This window comes from Pinus tabuliformis, chromosome 5_1 (genome assembly GCF_031772625.1).
Source record: "Pinus tabuliformis cultivar Carrire ecotype Pingquan chromosome 5_1, CPIR1, whole genome shotgun sequence".
NCBI lineage: Eukaryota > Viridiplantae > Streptophyta > Pinopsida > Pinales > Pinaceae > Pinus > Pinus tabuliformis.
In genome coordinates, this window is record NC_142305.1 from 867,791,280 (window position 1) to 867,811,515 (window position 20,236).

General features: G+C 37.4%; 1 protein-coding gene across 1 annotated transcript; it reads right to left on the minus strand.

Moving 5' to 3' along the window:
- Window positions 1–1,025: 1,025 nt before the first annotated feature.
- LOC149167586 (autophagy-related protein 8C-like) lies at window positions 1,026–2,020 on the minus strand. Its single transcript, XM_089430532.1, has 5 exons — window positions 1,984–2,020; window positions 1,794–1,849; window positions 1,578–1,630; window positions 1,248–1,366; window positions 1,026–1,141 (listed from the first exon to the last, which is right to left on the minus strand). Exons 1-5 carry the CDS (start codon window positions 2,018–2,020, stop codon window positions 1,026–1,028), a joined length of 381 nt encoding a protein of 126 aa, XP_089286658.1.
- Window positions 2,021–20,236: the final 18,216 nt, after the last annotated feature.

A 20,236-nucleotide genomic window follows, 5' to 3' on the forward strand; every position in this document is an offset into this window, starting at 1 on the left:
TTTCTAGTATTCAATGTTCCTAAGGTACATCTTGTGTTCATTTTGTGGACAATGTGTTATTTTCTTGTCCATTTCATTTCAATTTCAATTTCAAATTATTTAGTATTTCATGCATTAATCTACATTAAAACTGTGGTCTAAGTTAAACATAATACAATAAGAGATTTCAAAATATAGTAATGTTTGTTGTGACAAATTATTCTAGTGGAATATCCATGATAATTTACAAATCATATTGATAACAAAGCAACTTTCTTTGGGGCACATGATCCAGGAATTCACATGAAGTCTAAAAAAGAGTGCTTAAATTAACAAAACATGATGAGTTAGCATAGATATTTTCGAAACTAGAAGCACAAGTTGCTAACATCTCTCATAACAAATCCATCTTCATAGTAAGCATAAAGAACAAGTTTGAAGATTTCATAATAATAATAATTTAATTTTAAAATCATCATCAAACTATAAACTAAATACCAACACCAACGGGTGTTTCTTGATTTGTTTAAAAAATCTAATCGCTCAAATTGAATGTATAACAATGTAATACAATTCTTCCTATATAGTGTGCAAAGGTAGTTTAATGAGAAAATGTTTAACACACTTTCCAGCAATGTGCACCAATGAGGTTGCTCATAATCTTTATAAACAACTACCAATTAGATAACATATAAATAGCAGTCATATAAATTAAATGAATGATAAACAATGATATTATCAAAACATTTATGTGTTATTTAATCTATGTTACTGTGAGAATGTGTAAAACCAGCACAAAGTATAGGTAGCAAACACATTGCATAAGTTCTAAAACAGAAATAATGTTTGGTAGTCCTTGATGTCATCTACTATAAAACAAAAAATTGTTAATCCTTGATTTCATCTACTATAAAATGAAAAAAAATTACCAGATTATTAAATCTGGACCATCCAGTTTTATTTCGAAAAATGAAAATTCTAAAAAACTTATTCTAAAATAAACCAGATATGCTATCATTTATCTTCTGGATAAAGCATAGCTTCGTTTAAGCTCCAGAAAAAGCCTCATTCCGGTGGCCAAACACATTTTCACCACTATACACAAAATAAAGAAATCCATCTTCATCTTTGTGCTCCTCATACACAGTTGACATTACAGTGGCTGCATGCAAATATATTGGCCATAACCATCATTAGCAACACACATATAACCAAAACCAGATAGTGTCATAAAATAGGAAAGCAGAAATCAATTTGCTTGAAATTACCAGTGGATGGCAACACATCGTTCACAAAAATAAAGAGTGCCTTCTTTGAACTCAGATTTATTCTCTTTCGCACCACATACACCAATTGCCCAACAGTAAGATCGGCTGGGATTAGATATCTGAAAACCCAATACAATAACTTTAATTCAAAGTTTTTTTTTTTAAATAATTAAATGCATATCTAGCAAAATTGAATCATAAGGAAGAGATTCAACACAATTGTAATCATCAAATTAGGTTTCTAATAATAATTTTTAACTATATAACTATGTAAAATAAGTTAAATAATCTCACATGTCATTTCATTGTGGTAGTAGGAGGAGTACTTACTTCACATTGTCAATGTTTGGTACATTACTCTTCTCCAACTTTTGAACGATAACCTGCACATTTTTGCTTGCCGAGTTAGATTTAAAATTTTATTGCATAAAATCAAAGATAAAACAAGGTAATAAAATGATCTTTAATCGTAATTTTTTTATTTTTGTCTGGAAAAATAAAAATTCAATGAAATAATTTAGTCAAGAATTTGTTTTGTGATTTTACAGGTATTTTGTGCGGATACTTGTCGCGAATCCTTTTAGCCTCTGCTTTCCTCGTCTCTAACAAATCACAATGGAAATACGTTTACGTGGATTGCAAATTTTAACATTTAAATCTGGTAAAATATAAAAATTAGCATTCTTAAAAGCACATAAATATAACTTAATTATTTAAAACTCATAATTGTTTATACCAAAAGAATGTTCCTTCTTGAAGTGATTCCTCTCCATTGTAAGATGCCTTGTTTATTGGATTCCTATTTGCCAACAACACAACACAAAAACTAATAAAAAGAGAGTACAGTAAAACAAAATGCACAAATAATCACAAATTAGTGAAAAATACAAAAAAACAAAATACACAAATCATTTACTAGTTTTGCTATTACTTTTAATATGTTTTATTACCAAATAAAATATTTTAGTGAAATTTTAAAAAAATTGATAAATATAACAGAAATTAACTTCGGGCATATTAGATATATATATCACACGTAACAAAATCCTCGTCATAATATTAGACTGAAGTATAAATTGTAAACGAAAAATTGAATGATATAATGAGCGACCGAACCCATTACTTTCTGGAAAGGAAAGCAAATCAATTTTTGAGTGTCCCAGCGTGCCGAGATTAGTTTCAGAAAGTATTTTTGAATGCACGGAGCAATTTTTGAAAACTAAAATAGACTAAATCGTTGGATACCAATAGTTGAATTTAGTTATATATATGTGAAAACTAAAAGTGAATTGGAGGGAAAAATTAAAGAATAGTATGTCGGCGGATCACAATTCAAATAACCATTTAGTTGTTCAACGGAAAAATTAATAATAATATGTGGAGCGATTTCCACATAACCATGTTATTGTGGGTAGATTTTTATAACCATTTAGTTGTTCTAAGTGAAACATTAATAACATGTGGGGCCATTTCTCACACAACCATGTCATTATGGGTAGATTTTTGTAATTAGTGACAAGTGGATTAATATGTTTTTATAGCTTTAAATTGTATTATTAGATGGACTTGAAGAGTGTTTAGAGTTGCTTCACGCTATAGATATGTCCAATAAAATTGTGTGTAATTATGTAAAATGGAATTTTTACAAATCTGGTTTTTTAAGTTTTAATTTATAAAAATGTGTAGAAGTTTAAAATATGAGTATTTTATATTATTTTAAATTAAGAGATTTTATTATTATTATTAATCAATTTTATTTTATATATATATGGTTAAATCTATTAAAATTAGTAGTAAAAATAATAATATATATATATATATCACAAAATTAAATTTATAATAGTTTATGTAATTTTATAAAAAAACATGATGTTATGAGTATTAAAAATATTTTGAAATCCCCCCCATCGGGTTGATGGAGGAAGTAATGCGCCATAATGGCGATGTCAACAGATGGCAGAAACGAGGACTGCTCACCGCAGCTCGCATGAGTGAAAGACTGAACGTGGAGAGGTACCGGATCACGGTCGAGAGAAGTGGTTCAAGGAATGTTAGAACGGGGAGAAGTGGGAAGGACGACGCTGCAAGAAGGATGGGATAGCAGGGTGGTGGCTGGAGGTATGAAAGGGAGAGCAAGGCATAAAGGAAGGTTAGAAGGAGGAAGATATGAAGAAGGAGCGGGATGAGGGTATGGCTCTAATGGTCAGGGATATGCCTGATTACAAATAGGACTTGCAAACTATCCAATTTCAACTCTGTAAACAAGACATGAGACTGGATCACATACAACAACACATCCCCAGTCTCGTGGATAGGAAACCAGTGCATGTTGGCTCAACAACGGATCCAATAGTGGACGGGTCAGATCAGGATGAACCGGAGGAATAGATCAAGTATATAGTCTCAGGTCAATACTGTCTTTTTTTAGCCGTTGTTTTCTAATATATATGCATGTTTGTGGGAACAGTCGATAAAAACTGGTCTTTAAATAGCTTTGCTTACATAGCCTAGGTCTTTAAGGTCTTAATTTATTTTCTTCCATCCCCTAATCATTAGAAAGGCCCCAAAGTCTATATGTGGTGCATAATACCACCTAAAATTGATCAATTTCCTAACGAGAGGCCAAATATCCCATACAAAGTGTCATGTATGGTTATTTGAGGGCTCATTCATGGTCATCAAGCCCAAGAAGGCTCATTCAAGGCCTACGACCCTTGTTTTACTACCCCAACCACTGTCAAGGCCCTCAAAATAGTTCACATTACACAATTCCTCCTAACATTACTTATATTCCTAGTTAAAGTCAAAGTATCATCTACAAACGTCGTGTTTGGTGGTTTGATACTTTGTTCATGGCCATTGAGGTTGAGAAGCATCATTCAAGATCCAAGGCCCTTGATTTCATCCATTCACCATTACTAAGCCCTTGATACCCTCCCATGATGCAAAATACTTCCTAACACATCTTACTAAGTTAGATTATAATGAAGTCCTATAAAGGTCGTGTTGTGGCTTAAGGAATTATTGATGGAAATTGAGCCCAAGAAGCCTCATTTAGAGCCTAATTCACTCGTTTTCATTCCCTATTCATTATAAAGACCGAAAGACTTGCTTGTGTTGAATTTGGATGGATGGATTTTCACTAGTGGTAGTAAGAAAGTAGAAATATAAGTAAATTATTTTACTTAGTTTCATCACATGGAAAATATTTGAATACAAAGCTTTGAGGGAAAACAATTCTAAAGGAGGGCTCTATGATATGACCTCAAGTGGGGCATATACGAGGTTAAATGTCTATTTAATTGGGGTTGGCCTAATAAAGGGGCCCACATCTGTAATATGTGGGAATGACTATATATAGAGGTCAATATAGTCATTATTGAGATGAGGACACATGGTTTGGATGCATGAATGTATGAGGGTTATTGGAGGAAGTTATCTTCTTCTATATGGAGCTATTGCATAACTCATCTCTATTTCTGCTTTGGGAGTTGTGCTCCACATGCATATATCATGTACATTGTGTGTACTCTAGTTTATTATGATATATGAAGTATTTGGTACATAACAATGGTTTTCCACAATCCTCTACATGTTGCTTATGTCTTTTTGTTCCATTAAAATCTCCTCCACACTCATTACTCATATATGGAACAACTATGGTGGCTAAAGGAAATGAGCATTTTTCCCTCCTTCAACTAGGTTTTTTATAGTTAGAATTAGGGTTTCATCAACCTCTTGAAATATTCATGACACTTATAGATCTCTCTAGTGGACTGACAAACATGTCTAGCTCCACATATGTCTATTATGGTGCATTGACAGGCTATCACTTAGACCTTCTGGATTAATTGAATTATTACCTTTCCAGGGGCATAACTTTCACATACATACCTATTTGACAAAGGTACAACATTATTAAAAAGCTACTGACTAATAGAAAGCAGTGAGGACCTCTAATACATGTCCCCTCAAAATCAAACACCACAAAATTCTACTACCTTAACATTGAACAAGAGGATTTTAAGGTTTTTAGGATATGACCCAAGCCAACCCTTTTCAATCCCAAATTTTCTCCTCCTTATCCCAGAGCATCATTTAATTCATATAGTAAATATGTAAATCCATTTTGAATCAAGTGGAATGTTTTTTATAAGATAAATGATTAATGAGCCCAAGGGGTTATCAATGTTTAAAAACAAGTCATGGACTTATGTGCCAAATGGATTGTTTAATATTAGAACAGGAGCAAACATAGAAAATGCCCTTAAGTAATTGCTTTTTTTGTGGCCCACCTTAAGGAAAAAGAGGGTGGGAACAACTTTAGCTTCAAATCCTCCTTGTTACTCCCATCCCAATCATGATTGGGGGATCTTTCATTGAGAACAGTATTGAGAGGTTGTCAAGTGAGTCTTTCTCCACTAAAGGAGAGAGTTTTAGATTTCAAATTTCATTCAATAACCACTCTTTATACCAATTACTTTTTATCTTTTAAGGACAAGCCTTAGGATGAAAATATTGTCAGGCCAGGGTAACTCCAGAATGGCAGAGAAAAACTGATTATGATTTCATTAGAGAACTATTGATTATATACAAGAAGGAGACGGAATAGTTCATCTTCTTGATGATTGTTCACGTTCCAGTTCACCCATCCGTTGAGGATTAGGTGTCAACATTCCCCCCTTAATCTGAAGGGATGTTGGTGAGTCCAAGCATCGTTCTGAATCTTTCAAGATTTTCTCTTCCAAGGGCTTTGGTGAAGATGTCTGCAATTTGCTCGTTTGTGGAACAATGACGGAGATGGATTGTTTTGGCCTCAACATGATGTCGGATCAGATGATATTTAGTATTGATGTGCTTAGTACGATCATGGAACTTTGGGTTCTTGGCCAACTTTATTGCAGAGGTGTTATCAATCATGAGTGGAGTTGATTGTATTTGTTTTACTTGCAAATCTTCAAGAATTTTCCTGATCCACACAATTTCTTTCGTTGCTTCAGCTACTGCCACGTATTCTGCTTCTGTTGTGGAATCTGCTGGTACTGATTGTTGGCGTGATCTCCAGGAGACAGCTCCTGATCCAAGACTCATAGCATATCCTGAAGTAGATACCCCAGTTTCTTTGTCTCCATCGAAGTCTGAATCAGAGTATCCAATCAAGTTGAAGTCGTCCACCTGTGTATACTTGATTCCAAGGTCTTGAGTTCCCTTCAAGTACCTTAGAACTCTTTTTGCAGCAGACCAATGTCCCTCACAAGGCTTTTGCATAAACCTGGAGAGGATTCCAACAGCAAATGAAATGTCTGGTCTGGTAGTAGTGAGGTAGATGAGACTTCCTACAAGCTGTCTATACTTTGTTGCATCCTCAAATTCCTTTCCTTCAATAGATGTGAGCTTCAAGTTTTGTTCAATTGGAGTAGAAAGAGGATTGCACTCTGTCATGCCAAATCTATTTAACAAATCTCCAATGTATTTTTTTTGAGAAAGAAATATGGATTTTGGATGTTGGGTTACTTCAATGCCAAGATAGTAATGAACATAGCCCAAATCAGTCATTTCAAAACTTTTTCCTAATTCTTTCTTTATGGATGCAATATAGCTTTCATTGTTCCCTGTCATTAAAAGATCATCTACATATACCACAAGATATACAACTGTTTTGCCAACTTTCTTGACAAATAAAGTTGCATCATCAAGATCAAAATGTTTGAATTTGAGTTTCAGAAGATGCTCAGTTAGTTTTTCATACCAGGCTCGTGGTGCTTGTTTGAGGCCATACAAGGACTTCACAAGTTTGCATACTTTGTGTTCATGTCCTTTCACAGCAAATCCTTCAGGCTGGGACATAAAAACATTCTCCTTTAGATCTCCATTCAAGAATGCAGTTTTTACATCCATTTGATGGACTTTCCAACCGTTCTGAGCAGCTAGTGCAAAGAGTGTCCGGATGGTGGCCCATTTTGCTGTGGGGGCAAAAGTTTCCTCATAATCGACCCCTTCCTTCTGTGCAAAACCTTTTGCCACAAGCCTAGCTTTGTGCTTGTCAAGTGAGCCATCAGCTTTATACTTGTTCTTGTAGACCCACTTGCAGCCAATTGGTTTGGTTCCAAATGGAGGATCAACCAGCTTCCAAGTGCCATTCTTTATGAGGGCATCATACTCCTTCTGCATCGCTTCTTTCCATTCATCATGAGAAGCAGCTTCTTTGAAGGAGGTTGGTTCAAAATTTGTAGACAAGTTCAATTCACAATCATAAGTAACATCCATATCAACAGGTGAATTAGAGTTATCTACATCAGCTCCATCTTGTCGGTTTGTATTTCTAGTTCCTGTTTTTCCAATTTCATCAGGATGAACACTTTCAAGTGTCTTTGTCAGCCACTTTGGGGGACCTTTCTGGGATGGTCCAGGCTGCTCTATTGATTGAGTTGGGACTGAATCAAGATTGAGTCTCCCAATTCTATCAATTACATCACTTAAAGCATCATCCGTTGTTGGAGTTTCATGCAGGGGAGATTGTTCTTCAGAAGAAGATTCCACATGTTGTTCTAGTACAGGAATCCCCCCTTCAAGATGTGGAATCTGATTATCAAACTCTTGAAATGATTTCAGTTTTGTGAATCTATCCAAGCGATCAAGTTGCCGCTCAACAACACTGTCAGATTTGGATGATTCAAGAAAAATGACATCTCTAGATACAACAAACTTTTTATTTACTTCATCATAGAGACGGTATGCTTTAGATGTGTTTGAATACCCCAGGAAGATACACTTACGACTTCTAGCACCAAGTTTGTTTCTATGTACCTTTGGTATTAAAGCATAACAGGTGGAACCAAAAATCCTGAGATGTTTTACCGAAGGAACATGTCCATACCACAATTCATAAGGAGTCTTGTTTCTTATAGCACTAGATGGACATCTATTCTTTGTATATGCAGCACATAGAACAGCATCAGCCCAAAACATTATCTTTACATTTTTGAAGAAAAGCATGGATCGTACCATATTCAAAATTGTTCTGTTCATTCTTTCAGCTACACCATTCTGTTGAGGATTATAAGGCACAGTTGTTTGATGTTTAATCCCATATTGACGAAGATAGTGTTCAAATTCATTTGATGTATATTCTTTTCCATTATCAGTGCGAATAGACCCAATATGAGATTGTGCATCATTTTCAATCCATTTATGAAAATTCTTGAATGTTTGAAAAGCATCAGATTTGTTCTTCAATAAATAAACCCAACACATTCTGGTGTAATCATCAATAAATGTCATGATATATTTATTTCCATTTGCAGAAGGAACAGGATTTGGACCACATAAATCTGAATGAATGAGTTCAAGCTTCCTATGTGCTCTTGAATGTGAATCATGAAAAGACTGTTTGCTATGCTTTCCTAGAATGCAAGCATCACATTGCTTATGTTTTCTAGGAATTGTAGGCAAACCAGCAACACCATTTTTCTTCAACAAGCGGAGACTATCATAGTTTAAATGTCCAAATCTAGCATGCCATAATAAACTTGACGGAAGTGTACCTTCTTCATGATGAGAAATATGTGAGAAATGTTGTGCATGAGCAGAGGTTCCTTGCAGTTTAAGAAGTCTTTCTTCTTCTATACCCCTCATGACAAGTGAGTGGTCAGATGCCTTTCTTACCTCAAGCTTTCCATCAAACATGTGAATGGAGTGACCTTGCTAGCGGATGTGGACCAGGGACAACAAGTTTCTCTTGAGCTGTGGGAGATATAGAACATGATCCAGAAGAAAGTCTGGAAGACCAGGCAGTTTAAGCCTGATTGTGCCAAGCCCTGATGTTTTGATTTTTGACTGATCTGCAAAGTATACTGCTCCATCAACATTATCAGTGAAATCTTCAAAAAAATATTTCCTATGAGTCATATGACAGGTTGCTCCTGAATCAAGCAACCAGTCATTTTTCGAAGAAGCAAGTGAAGCATTAAACAAATCTTCATTTACTCCAATGTTACATTGTGCCTCAATATAGTGAGCGGATTCAAGTGCTTTACCTTTGTCTGTGTCATCAGTTTTACCTTTCTGCTGATTTCTTCTCTGCTCAATTTTGTCCCATGGTAGCTTTCATGTAGAAGCATCATGTGATCCATTTCGTTTGCAGCGAATGCAATGAGATCTGCTTTTTCTGCTTGAGAATGTCTGCCACCCCTGCCTCTGAAGTATCTTCCTCTTCCTCTTCGTCCACCTCTTCCTCTTGTAGAATTTTGAGCAGGATGCTTTTCTTTATGAGCAAGGCAAACAGTCTCTTCAGAAGATTCAAGGACTGTCTTCTTTCCAAAGGCTTTCTCTCTTTCAGCAAACTTTTTCACAAGAGACTCAAAGGTTATGTCTTTAAGATTTCCATTTGCTTGTAAAGACTCAAGATAATTGGAGTAGGTAGGATAGAGTGCTTTGAGAAAGGCAATAAGAGAGATATCCAGCTCAACCTTAGTGGATTTAATATCATGCATTATAGACTTTATTTCAGATGCAAGAGCAAGAGGATCATTATTTTTCAGTTCAAGAGTGAAGAGTTTAATCATGAGCTGAACAACTTCAAGTGCAGAATGTGAATCATAGAGTTCTTTCAGCTTTTGTAAAGCTTCAAAGGCAGTGGAATAGGATGAAATATGACGACTTACTTCTTCATTTACAGATGCTGCGATCAATGCATAGGCTTTGATGTTCTTGTTTTCCCAAATGACAAGTTCTTTATCTGATGTAGGCTGCACAGGGTCTTTGTCTTCTTCTCCGACACACACTCCTTTCCACAACTCATTGTAGATGAGGGTGTGTTTTACCATCCGAGACCATTCAGAATAGTTCTCCTTGCGAGTGAGAACTATTCCGACCATAGAGATGATTGAATGCATTCTGTAAAAATTACTTCTGCTGATAAAAAAAATCCTTACGTTACAGCCTTCAAATCCTTCTGATATTTGCTAAAAAACATTAGTATTTCATTGTACATATCAGTGCAATACTACTATGTTTTGCAAGGGATCACTTCAATACTTCAATGTATTAATATATCACTTCAATATATCAATATCATGTAATACTGCAAATGATTTGATACTATTTGAACTACCAAACACAGTTTTCCCACAGACGGCGCCAGATGTTATTTTTCAGTTACCATACCAAAAACTCATTCAATAACTTATTCAAGCAGCGCATTCAAAAACTTATTGAAACAGCGCATTGAAGCAGTTGGTCAATATGTATGCTGGTCAATCATTAACAAGACATATACTCACGGTTTCATTGAGCACAGGTCGTTGGCTCCAAAAACAAGCCTAAATCCCACTATTTTTAAAGCAGAAAGCGCAAACACCCTCAGAACTTACTGTTCAACAGTTTGAAGGATACACATTTTCATGAAGACCTTTTGTTCGGGATTTTTTCCATACTGTCTTGCCTTGCAACGGGATGCGATCAACTGAAAATCGCTGGATGATTTACGACTTGAACAAACAAAGTGTCTTCTGTCTCAGAGCTCAAAGAAAGCTACGCAACACATTATGGCCATCTTCATTATCGGTTCCAAATCCATGCCCCAAAAGCTTAGATTTACGGTCGTAAGCGATGACATGGGCCTCATCCCAACTGCTTCAATCCCAACAGCGCTCGATTTTCCCCATTCTGCTCAACTGTTTATTGCACGGTATTCAACGTAAACAAGCCAACGTATCAAAGCCAGAGGGAAATATTACAGAGCATGCTTATAGTAATAATTTGGTGATTTTGTTTTGACAGATCCAACAATTTTTTAAGGAAGATATAGTATGCTGACAACAATGTTGTGTAATGCTGATAAGAGACGCCGTAGAAGAAATAGCAGAACGGTTTATTCCAAATGAGCGGAGGACGTTCGAAAGGACGGAAATGGCAGTGTAAATCCCTCAAACCCTAAAATTATTGAAAGAAAATCTCACTTTGAAGGCGGCACCAAAATGCAAGTAAACACTTCAGAGCCGAAAGGTTCTGGAAAAAAATCACACGGTTTAAACGCCTCGGACTCAAAATTTAGCGGAGAAAATATCGAAAACCCTTCAGAAAAAACCGAAGAAGATGAAGATTACGTAGAGTATATCCCCGTCAAGAAGCGAAGAATGATGGAAGCTCAAAAAATTTTGCAGAGAAAGGGTAACGGCTCTCTGTCTGAAGATGCAGAACGTGCCAAGGAAGCCGAGTCAAAAACGCAGAGACCAACGAGAAAATTGCCACTAAGAAGATCATCAATGCATTCGAGAACCAGACCGATGCAGAAGGAGAACGCTCAGGGAAATCAAAACGGATGCGCAGAGAATCATGAGGCGCAGTCAATCAATGATGCGCAGAGAATCAATAATACTCTGGACGGATGCAGCGCTCAGAACTGAGCAGCGCTCAGGACAGAGGAGCGCTCAGAACAGAGATGGGAGTTACAAGGAATCTGGGACCTGCGCTCTGATACCATGTCAGGCCAGGGTAACTCGAGAATGGTAGAGAAAAACTGATTATGATTTCATTAGAGAACTATTGATTATATACAAGAAGGAGACGGAACAGTTCATCTTCTTGATGACTGTTCACGTTCCAGTTCACCCATCCGTTGAGGATTAGGTGTCAACAAATACCATGTTCTTTTTCTTTAGAATGTTCTTTAAAAACATTAGGTCTATTTAGAACACCTTCTCCTTTGAATTTAGAAATTGAACTTGTGGGCTCAACCCAAAAAGGTCTTTCAAGTAAGTAATCTTGATAGGTTCGTAAATGAAAAAAATTACACCCTAGTTCCCTATTTTGTTTTATTTTAGAATTGGATATCAAATCCACATATAATTGGTGGAAAGGCTCGGCCTAGGATTGTAGAAAGCCCTTCCTAAAGTATTGTAGCAACCCTTGGTTGATTTCCTATGTAAATAAAAAATAAGACCAAGGTCATGGGACATGTATTCCAAATTAAATGTTGGGTAAAACATAGTGATGGGTATCACTAGTGCTTAATAAATGGCTATGGAAATTGGCAAAGGCATTAGTGAAGCCAAAGATGCATTAATTGGAATTTTATTTATAAAATAAAGGAAAATAGGAGAAAAGGGAGATGAAGGGTCACAAATTTGCATGAGAGAGAAATTGAAGGAAAAATGATGAAAATAGAGGCCTCAGTGATAAAAAGGCTTTTGAGGATCAATTCATGGCTTTTGTCAGTTTAGCCTTTTGACAATTTTGGGCTGAGCTCTCTCATATTCTCTCATTCCCTCATACTTGCATAATTAGAGAATTATTGGAGCATGCTTAGAGCACTTTAGCATTCACTTGGGTTTGGAGGAAATAAGGCAAAGGAAAGCAGGAAAACGCAAGGGAACAATAGGATCAACGACTGCAACTAGATTTCTAAACAAGTAACAAGTTGCATGTATGATTTCCTTGTGGGTTTTTGGATGCATGGTATATGCATGTGATTTTCTGGTTATGTGCTATCATTGGCATGTAGATTTTCTTGAATTGACAATGGTTTTAGCCATGCCTTGCCATTTCCTGGATAGTCATGGTGTTGTGGGTTTTTCCACTTGATTGTTTTGTGGTTGGTGCTCATAATTCCTTATGGTTGTGGTTTGGAACTGTTACACAAAATATTGTCACCATGACTTTCTGCAATCAGTGTGAGTCTATCACCACTCATATTTTCCTCCTTTGCAAGTCTCAAACCTCAACTCTTCATGTCAAGCCTGAAAAATGAGAGAAAGTCCTTGAAAATCTCTAAAACTCTGGTTCTGCACTTTCTCTTAGCATTACTTGTGGTCCCGCACCCCTTGTTCATGTTACCTGCAGACCTGCCCGCTCTGTCTCTAAAGGAGTGGGTGCAGACCCCTGTAAAAGTAAAAAATGCGCAAGTTTATTATTAAAAACTCACTTTGGATTAATTATGGATGCTTCTAGAAGGAATCTTGAGGTGACAAGTTCGCTCCCAGGTGGTTCATGCATCCCATATCTAAATAAGCTAACCCCTTGATGAGAGGAGCTTATCCCTTTGAAGGAGGACTCTATCCCTTTGAAGGTGGACCTGGTAACTTCCCTCCTCTGCACTATAAATTGAGGCATTGGGCTGGTTGCTGGGGAGGTTGAAAGCTGAATATTTTTTAGGGTAAATGCTTTTGGAATTAAGACTTCCTATTTGAGCTTGAGAGGAGAGATTACATACCTTTTGATCTTTTTGGAAAGAGAGTGAAACTTGTCAAAGTAGAGGAGATTCTTGCTGGACCCTGAGAGGAGCTTGTACAACATCAAGGCACCAAGGTTGTAAAGTTCTTCTTTGTTTAAAGTTAATACAATCAGATTCATTTTTCTCAATAAATTGTCTTCTATGGTTTATTTCATGAATTCCTTGATCATCATGATAAATATGGTTTATTATATTGGCTTTTCAGGTGTTATTTGATGTGTGCCTGTTTGTGTTTGCAAGTTCTTTAAAAGAAAGCTCATCTGGACAAACGGAGCGTGGCTTCCACAAACTAGCACTGGACTTGAGGTAGGGTCTAAAACATCTATTAGCCTTTATTTATAAATCACAATATTTAGAGAAAGATAGAATTTGTTTGGTTTGCTTGTTGCTAGATATCCATAGATACTAGGGAGATCGGTCTTGTCTGCAAGAACGATTTATCTGCTCGAGAAAATGGCGACCATACTGGGGACTTGAATTTTGGTTTTTGCCTTTGCTTTTACTTTGACTTGAGAAACTGTTTCTCTGTTTCTGGTTTTTGCTTGATGTGTGTGGGATTGGGTAGGTTCTTTAGATTTTGAATTGTTTTTGCTTTTCACACTTTTGGAAGAGGACCACACATTCTGCTTGTAACACAGTGCGGACATACCCGCGCTTTTTCTTTACACACAGAGCGGTACCGCACCTGGTTGTACTAGGGGCCTGTAGACCCTGTCAAAATTTTGAAAAACTTAAAATATTTTCATTCAGCCAGCTTAGGATTTGTTTATGTGTTTTAGCCTCTGCCCAGATCTGCACATGTCTTGTTAGAAACTTTTCGTAGGTTAATTCCATTGGCATTTAGGTTTTAGGTGAATTTCTAGAAGCTTTGTGTGCCTGGCTTGATTTTCGTTTGGTCTTTGTAGTAACTCGGAGCCTAGAAGCCTTAGAAACCTCAGATCAACCTGGTTTTTGCTGGTCTTCTTATGAGTCTGACCGATTTGTAAAATCTGCCTTTGTTGAGGAATACATCTCGTTTTTCTCTTTGCGAAGCTTCGAAAGAACTTGTTTTGAAAGTTTTGGATTTCATTTTTAAAAAGAAAACAAAAACTGGTTGTTTTTTGATTAATTTGTTATTCTAAGCAAGTTAGTCCTTAGTTTGATGATAACTAAGTAAAACATCCTTGAAAAGAAATTTTGTAAGCTTTTTCTTCAATTAGATTTTTAGAATTTATAGATCTCAAGATTAGATTTTTTAATAGTTTTGAGTGTTTTATAAAAAAAAAAAAAAATCTCTTTTGAAAAGGTTTGTTTTTGTAGTATTTGATTGTTGAAAAGAAAGGGATATTTTTCGTGAGCATAATTAGTAGTCTCGTTTTTGAGTTTATTGAAAAAGACAAAAAAGTTTTTCTTTTCATTTGTTTGTTAAGGAAAGATTTGTTTTTTCAAGCAATTGCATTCTCAAACTTTCTTTAGATAGAAATTCATTGAAGAAAAAGGATTTTTTATCATCTTAGGTGTATTTTTAGTGTTTTGGAGTCGAGTCTTCACACCATAAAGTTTCATCTCCACACCTTTTGACTTAAGAAAAAACCAATAAAAATAACACTTAAAGTAAAATCTATCTAGTAATCTTTTTATTTCTAGGGCTCTTTATCACCAACAAAGCTTAGGCTAGTATCTTGGAGTAGGGAGTAATTAACTCTCCAAGATAGTAAAAACAAACAAGTAGTTGTATCTTGTGGTAGGAGATAAATTCCAATTGTTACATCTATGCTTTGGGAAACTCCTCTTAAAGGAGTCAAGCACGAGGTCATATCCGAACCAGTGGGGTAATCAATCCTTCCTCATTGGGAACGATAGCAGATATACACGTATTAAAAATGGTAAACCTCAGATTAACCATTATCGAGGAGCCTGGGGTCACTTGTTGGTAAACCTTGGATTATGTCAAAGAGCCTTCAAGGGGATTGAGCTTGCTACTCTGCCCTTGCGTGTGTATCGGATCACAGACTGTTCCCCCAGGTATATTTGTTTCCGTTGGTAACCATAGTGACCATAATCTATAGGATTCTTTCCTAAGGTGACGGTGGAGGGAAGATCCCACTGTACCTGGAGCAGACGTCGACTAGACTCACTTGGATTTTCTAGGGGGTTCTCTTCACTCGAGACGGTTTAGTGGAGAAACTTGTGCCAGTCTATTCATTAAGCAGGTTGTTGGGGTAACTGTTCCAACCGCCATTTCTGTATTGAATTCTGCGACGTTAGATTTCATCACCAACTAGCGTTTTCGGTACGGAAAGTTACTGTTTCTGTGTGGTTTTAACTCCTAGATTCTTTAGGCGTGTGCTTCAAATTGTTTGGTTCTTCAAAGACTTTAGGTGGTTTTCATTGAGATTTTTCTTTGTTTGCGTGTGAAGTAATTAAAATATTTAATCGTGGCTGAATTATCGAGGCAGTCCCGTAGACTTCGAGGCCAACCTCCTGAGTTTTCACCAAGCCATCTTGAAGGGTTACGCGCTCTTGTAACTCCTAGTGACAGTAGAGTTGGGTCACCAGAAGAAGGAGAATCTTCTTTAGTTGTGCATCCTGATTATCAAGTTCAAGCACCAGAGTATATTATTGAACCTGTTTCATTTTCCGAAGTTACTGGTAGTTTTTCTTCTACTAGTGAATTAGCCGAGGAACCTGAAATTTCTGAACCTGAAACTGAACCTGCTGCTACTCCATCATTAGGATTTGCCTCTCCAACTTCCAGTGGTCCTGGTTCACCCAGGGTAGGAAGAGTCATTACCCAAAATCTTCCTTCTGGACTTATTGCTATTGAAGAACTTGTTACTTCGGAAGAAGGTATACCTATCCCTAAAAATCAACCAACTATAGAACTTAGGGAGCGTGAATCGATCTTTTACAGTCCACCTAGGAGGGACGCTTGGTATCTTTCATTGACCAATTTTCTAGAAAACCTGGGACTAAGTTTTTCACCACCTCGCATTCCTTTTCATCCAACACCTAGAGGTTATTATCCTCCTTTGAATATGTCGAGACAGTCATCCATGTTTTCTCAATCTCCAGAAACATTTTTATATGGCGGTCCTTCTGTTCCCTCTGGGTATCAGTCACTTACTGGTACTTTTTCGGGAGCATCTCCTCAACCTATTGAACAAGGGTTATTAACTAGTAATAACGGAACTAAGCCGTTGAGTGTAGAAGACATTCTTATGATGTTAGGTACCATTCCAAATCCGCAACCTCAAGGTAGTCAGTTACCGCCTGGGGGGCAACCTCAAGGTCCTCAATTATCGCCTGGGGGGCAACCTCAAGGTACCCAATTACCGCCTGGGGGGCAACCTCAAGGACAATACATACCTTCGAGACAGTACATTCCTCAGGGTCAACCGCAGACTCAGTATGTACCTCAAGGTCAACCCCAGTATCAATATGTACCTCAAGGTCAACCCCAGTTTCAGTACGTGCCTCAAGGTTATCAAACTCAAGGTCAGTACCCAACCCAAGGTTTCCAACCACCTTCAGGTCAATCATTTGTCCAAGGAGCTGGAAATGTACCTTTGAATTATCAACCCTACCCTCAACCCGGTTATGGTCCTCAATATGATCAACCTTCTATGGGTCCATACCTCGGAATGAACATAGTGTGGGATCCATCTCAATCTCAACAAATCTTGCAACTGAATGTGCAGTTGTCATCTCAATCTGGACAACCCTCAGTTTCTAGTTCAACCCAGCAACCTGTCCAGCCTACTATTCAAACTTCTGCACCTTCTTTAGTTTCTCAGCCTGGGCCTAGTTCGCCTCGAACTCCGCCTCAAACAACTGTTGCAATTGCTGCAACATCTGTTTCATCTACCCCACCTACTTCTAGAGTATCGACAACTCCACTTTCTACTGTTCCTGCATCAATTCCTCAAGCATCTTTACCTTAGTCTGGACCTACAATTCAGACTTTGGTTCAAATGCCTGTAGGACAACCTGGTCCAAGTACGGTTGTCACAAGTCAACCTCAATTTACTTATCAACCGTACCAGGGACAGTACCAATTCGGTCTTGCTGTGCAGAACCCAGTCTATCAGTATCAACCATACCCTGGATATACTTATCAGCAACCTCAACAACCCCAGTATGGTCCGGTTAATCCTGGTTTTCCGAGAGGATATAATATCCCAAATGCAATTCAAATTCCAAGTTATCCTGGATATCCTCCTCCTGGGGCTGGTCTTATGACCCAGGGCTTTCGAGACCCTAATCGTCAGTTACCATTCGTTGCAACTTTGGACTTGCCTGATTTGTTGTGCCTTACGAACGATCTGATTAATTATCTTCTGTTTTGGCCACCAATGCCGAATAAGTTGCCCAGTGACATCCCAAAGTTTGAAGGTAAATCAGGAGAGGATCCGTCGAACCATGTGATGACTTATCACCTCTGGTGTGCATCTAACTCCATTTCAGATGATTCAATTCGTTTACGTCTTTTTCAACGCACTCTAATTGGTCTTGCGGCCAAGTGGTACATTGAGTTACCGCGAGCCACTTTTTATAACTTTAGTCAGCTAGCTACTTCATTCTTAACTCATTTTCAGTTGCCTGTCAGATATGACAATGGCATGGAATTATTAACTTCATTAAAACAGTCAACGTCCACTTATATTTCAGATCACATTCATGAATGGAGACGTCGACGACGTTTAGTGAAAGTTTTTATTCCGGATCAGATCTTAGCAGAATGGTTTGTTAAATCATTATTACCTAAAATCACTGAGGATGTAGCTAAGGCAGGAGTCGTTACTGAAGAGCAAGTAATTGCTCAAGCTCAGTACCTTGACCTCGTTTATACGCAGTCGGGTACTTTACACGAGAAAATCCCCGACCTTCCTAAACAAAATCAAATAACTGTAGCTCCTTTAGGGTCTCATGCCGCTGATGGTATGATTGGTATAGTTAACACCAAAAGTAAGAAGAAATCTTCCAAGAATTCTTCTCCTATCATAACTTTACCAGATTCCCCAACAGGAGACTCTTCCGTGGAAATTTCTGCCGATATTCATGTTGTAGAGTCATCTATGGCCAAATCAAAATACGACGGTAAAAAGAAGGGGAAGAAGAAAAATAAATCAGATAAAAATTTGAAAAAGAAACCAGAAAAAACAGAATCTACTGGTGAGAAACGTAAACCTCGTTATCCTTGTCTCATTTGTGACGAAGAGCATTTTACAAGAGACTGCCCTCACCGCACTGAGGTTGCAAAAATCGTCAAAGGTTCTCAAACGCCTGTTGTCTTGAAGGATCCTTTTCCTAGTCAAGATAGTAAGATGATAGGTTCTTCCTCAAATGCCTCAGAAGAATCCATAATGATGATGTCCCATGTTAGGATTGCGACATGATCGCAAGATTATGGAAGTAAAAGTCCTGTTGGTGCTAAGGAAGCAGAATCTTCTAATTCGAACCCATCAACTTCAACTCTTGGTTCCGATCCGCTACAGATCGAGAAACCTAACCCAGACTTAGTAATCAAACCGCCCGCCAAGGGTATACTTCGAAAGTCAGCTTTCAATCCACATGTGAGAGCTGCTTAGAACTATAACATTGTTGAAGATTTAGCCATTTCACCTTCAGCAATGTCAGCTTTGGAGGTGCTGCAATCATGTCCAGCACAACGTAAATTGCTATTGTCGGCTATAGGAGCTGTTGATATTCAGGACTCGAACCTTATAATTTTTGATTTAGAAAATAGTACACCTCACTTACCTCATCAAATGGCTTTCCAGATTCCAGTGTTAGTCAAAAACAGACCTTGCTATAGGACTGTGATTGATGAGGGAGCTTCATCGTGTATTATGTTGATCCAGTGTTGGAGATCGCTTGGTTCTCCTACACTTAATCAATCCCCGATGATTCTAAAGGCTTTTGATGGCCGTGGGTTCCATCCTTTTGGCATTCTACAGGATTTACCTATAGGGGTTGAAGGCAAAATTGTTAATCTAGATGTGGAGGTGGTTGATGCCCCTCTAGATTACAACCTTCTCTTGGGTCGTAGTTGGTCTTACGCTATGATTGTTGTTGTTTCATCGGTCTTTCGGCTTATAAAGTTTCCTCATAATGGAAAGATCGTAACTATAGACCAACTAACTTACTTTTCATCTGACCCAGCCTCTTCTGAAAGTATCCAGCATGTTGGCAAAACAACTATCCCTTATAAGTATGTTGCAGTAGGACTAGTTAAAGATTTTGGTTTACTAGGAACTTTTTCCTTTCCTCCTCCTAACGTATCGCCTTCTACTGCAACCATTCATATGATTTCATCAGACACTATTGTTTATGATGATCCTTGGATCGTACCTTCTGAGTCTGAGATGGATTCATTTGGTGATGCTATGCCTTTGAGTCCTTATGAAATTGCATATCATGTCGTACATTTGTTTTCCGACTCTTCTTCAACCGAAATTGACTTAATGAATGTAGTCCATGAAGAATCACTTTCAACATCAAACTCAGACTCAACAACTTTTTCCGAACTTGTTCATACTGATGAGCAGATCCGTGAAATCTTGTCTGTTGATGATTTACCATGGGAAGATCTTCATCACAGATCTTCGTTTTTACCTTAGATTGATCATTTTGAAAACGATTTTTCATCTATTTTTATGACTGATTATGTCAAGGAACCTCAAAATCCATTGCAAAATCCTGGTTTTGAGTTAAATTTGGGAAATATTTCTCGAACAATTCCTATTGACATTTCAGTTAAACCTGGAATTGTTGA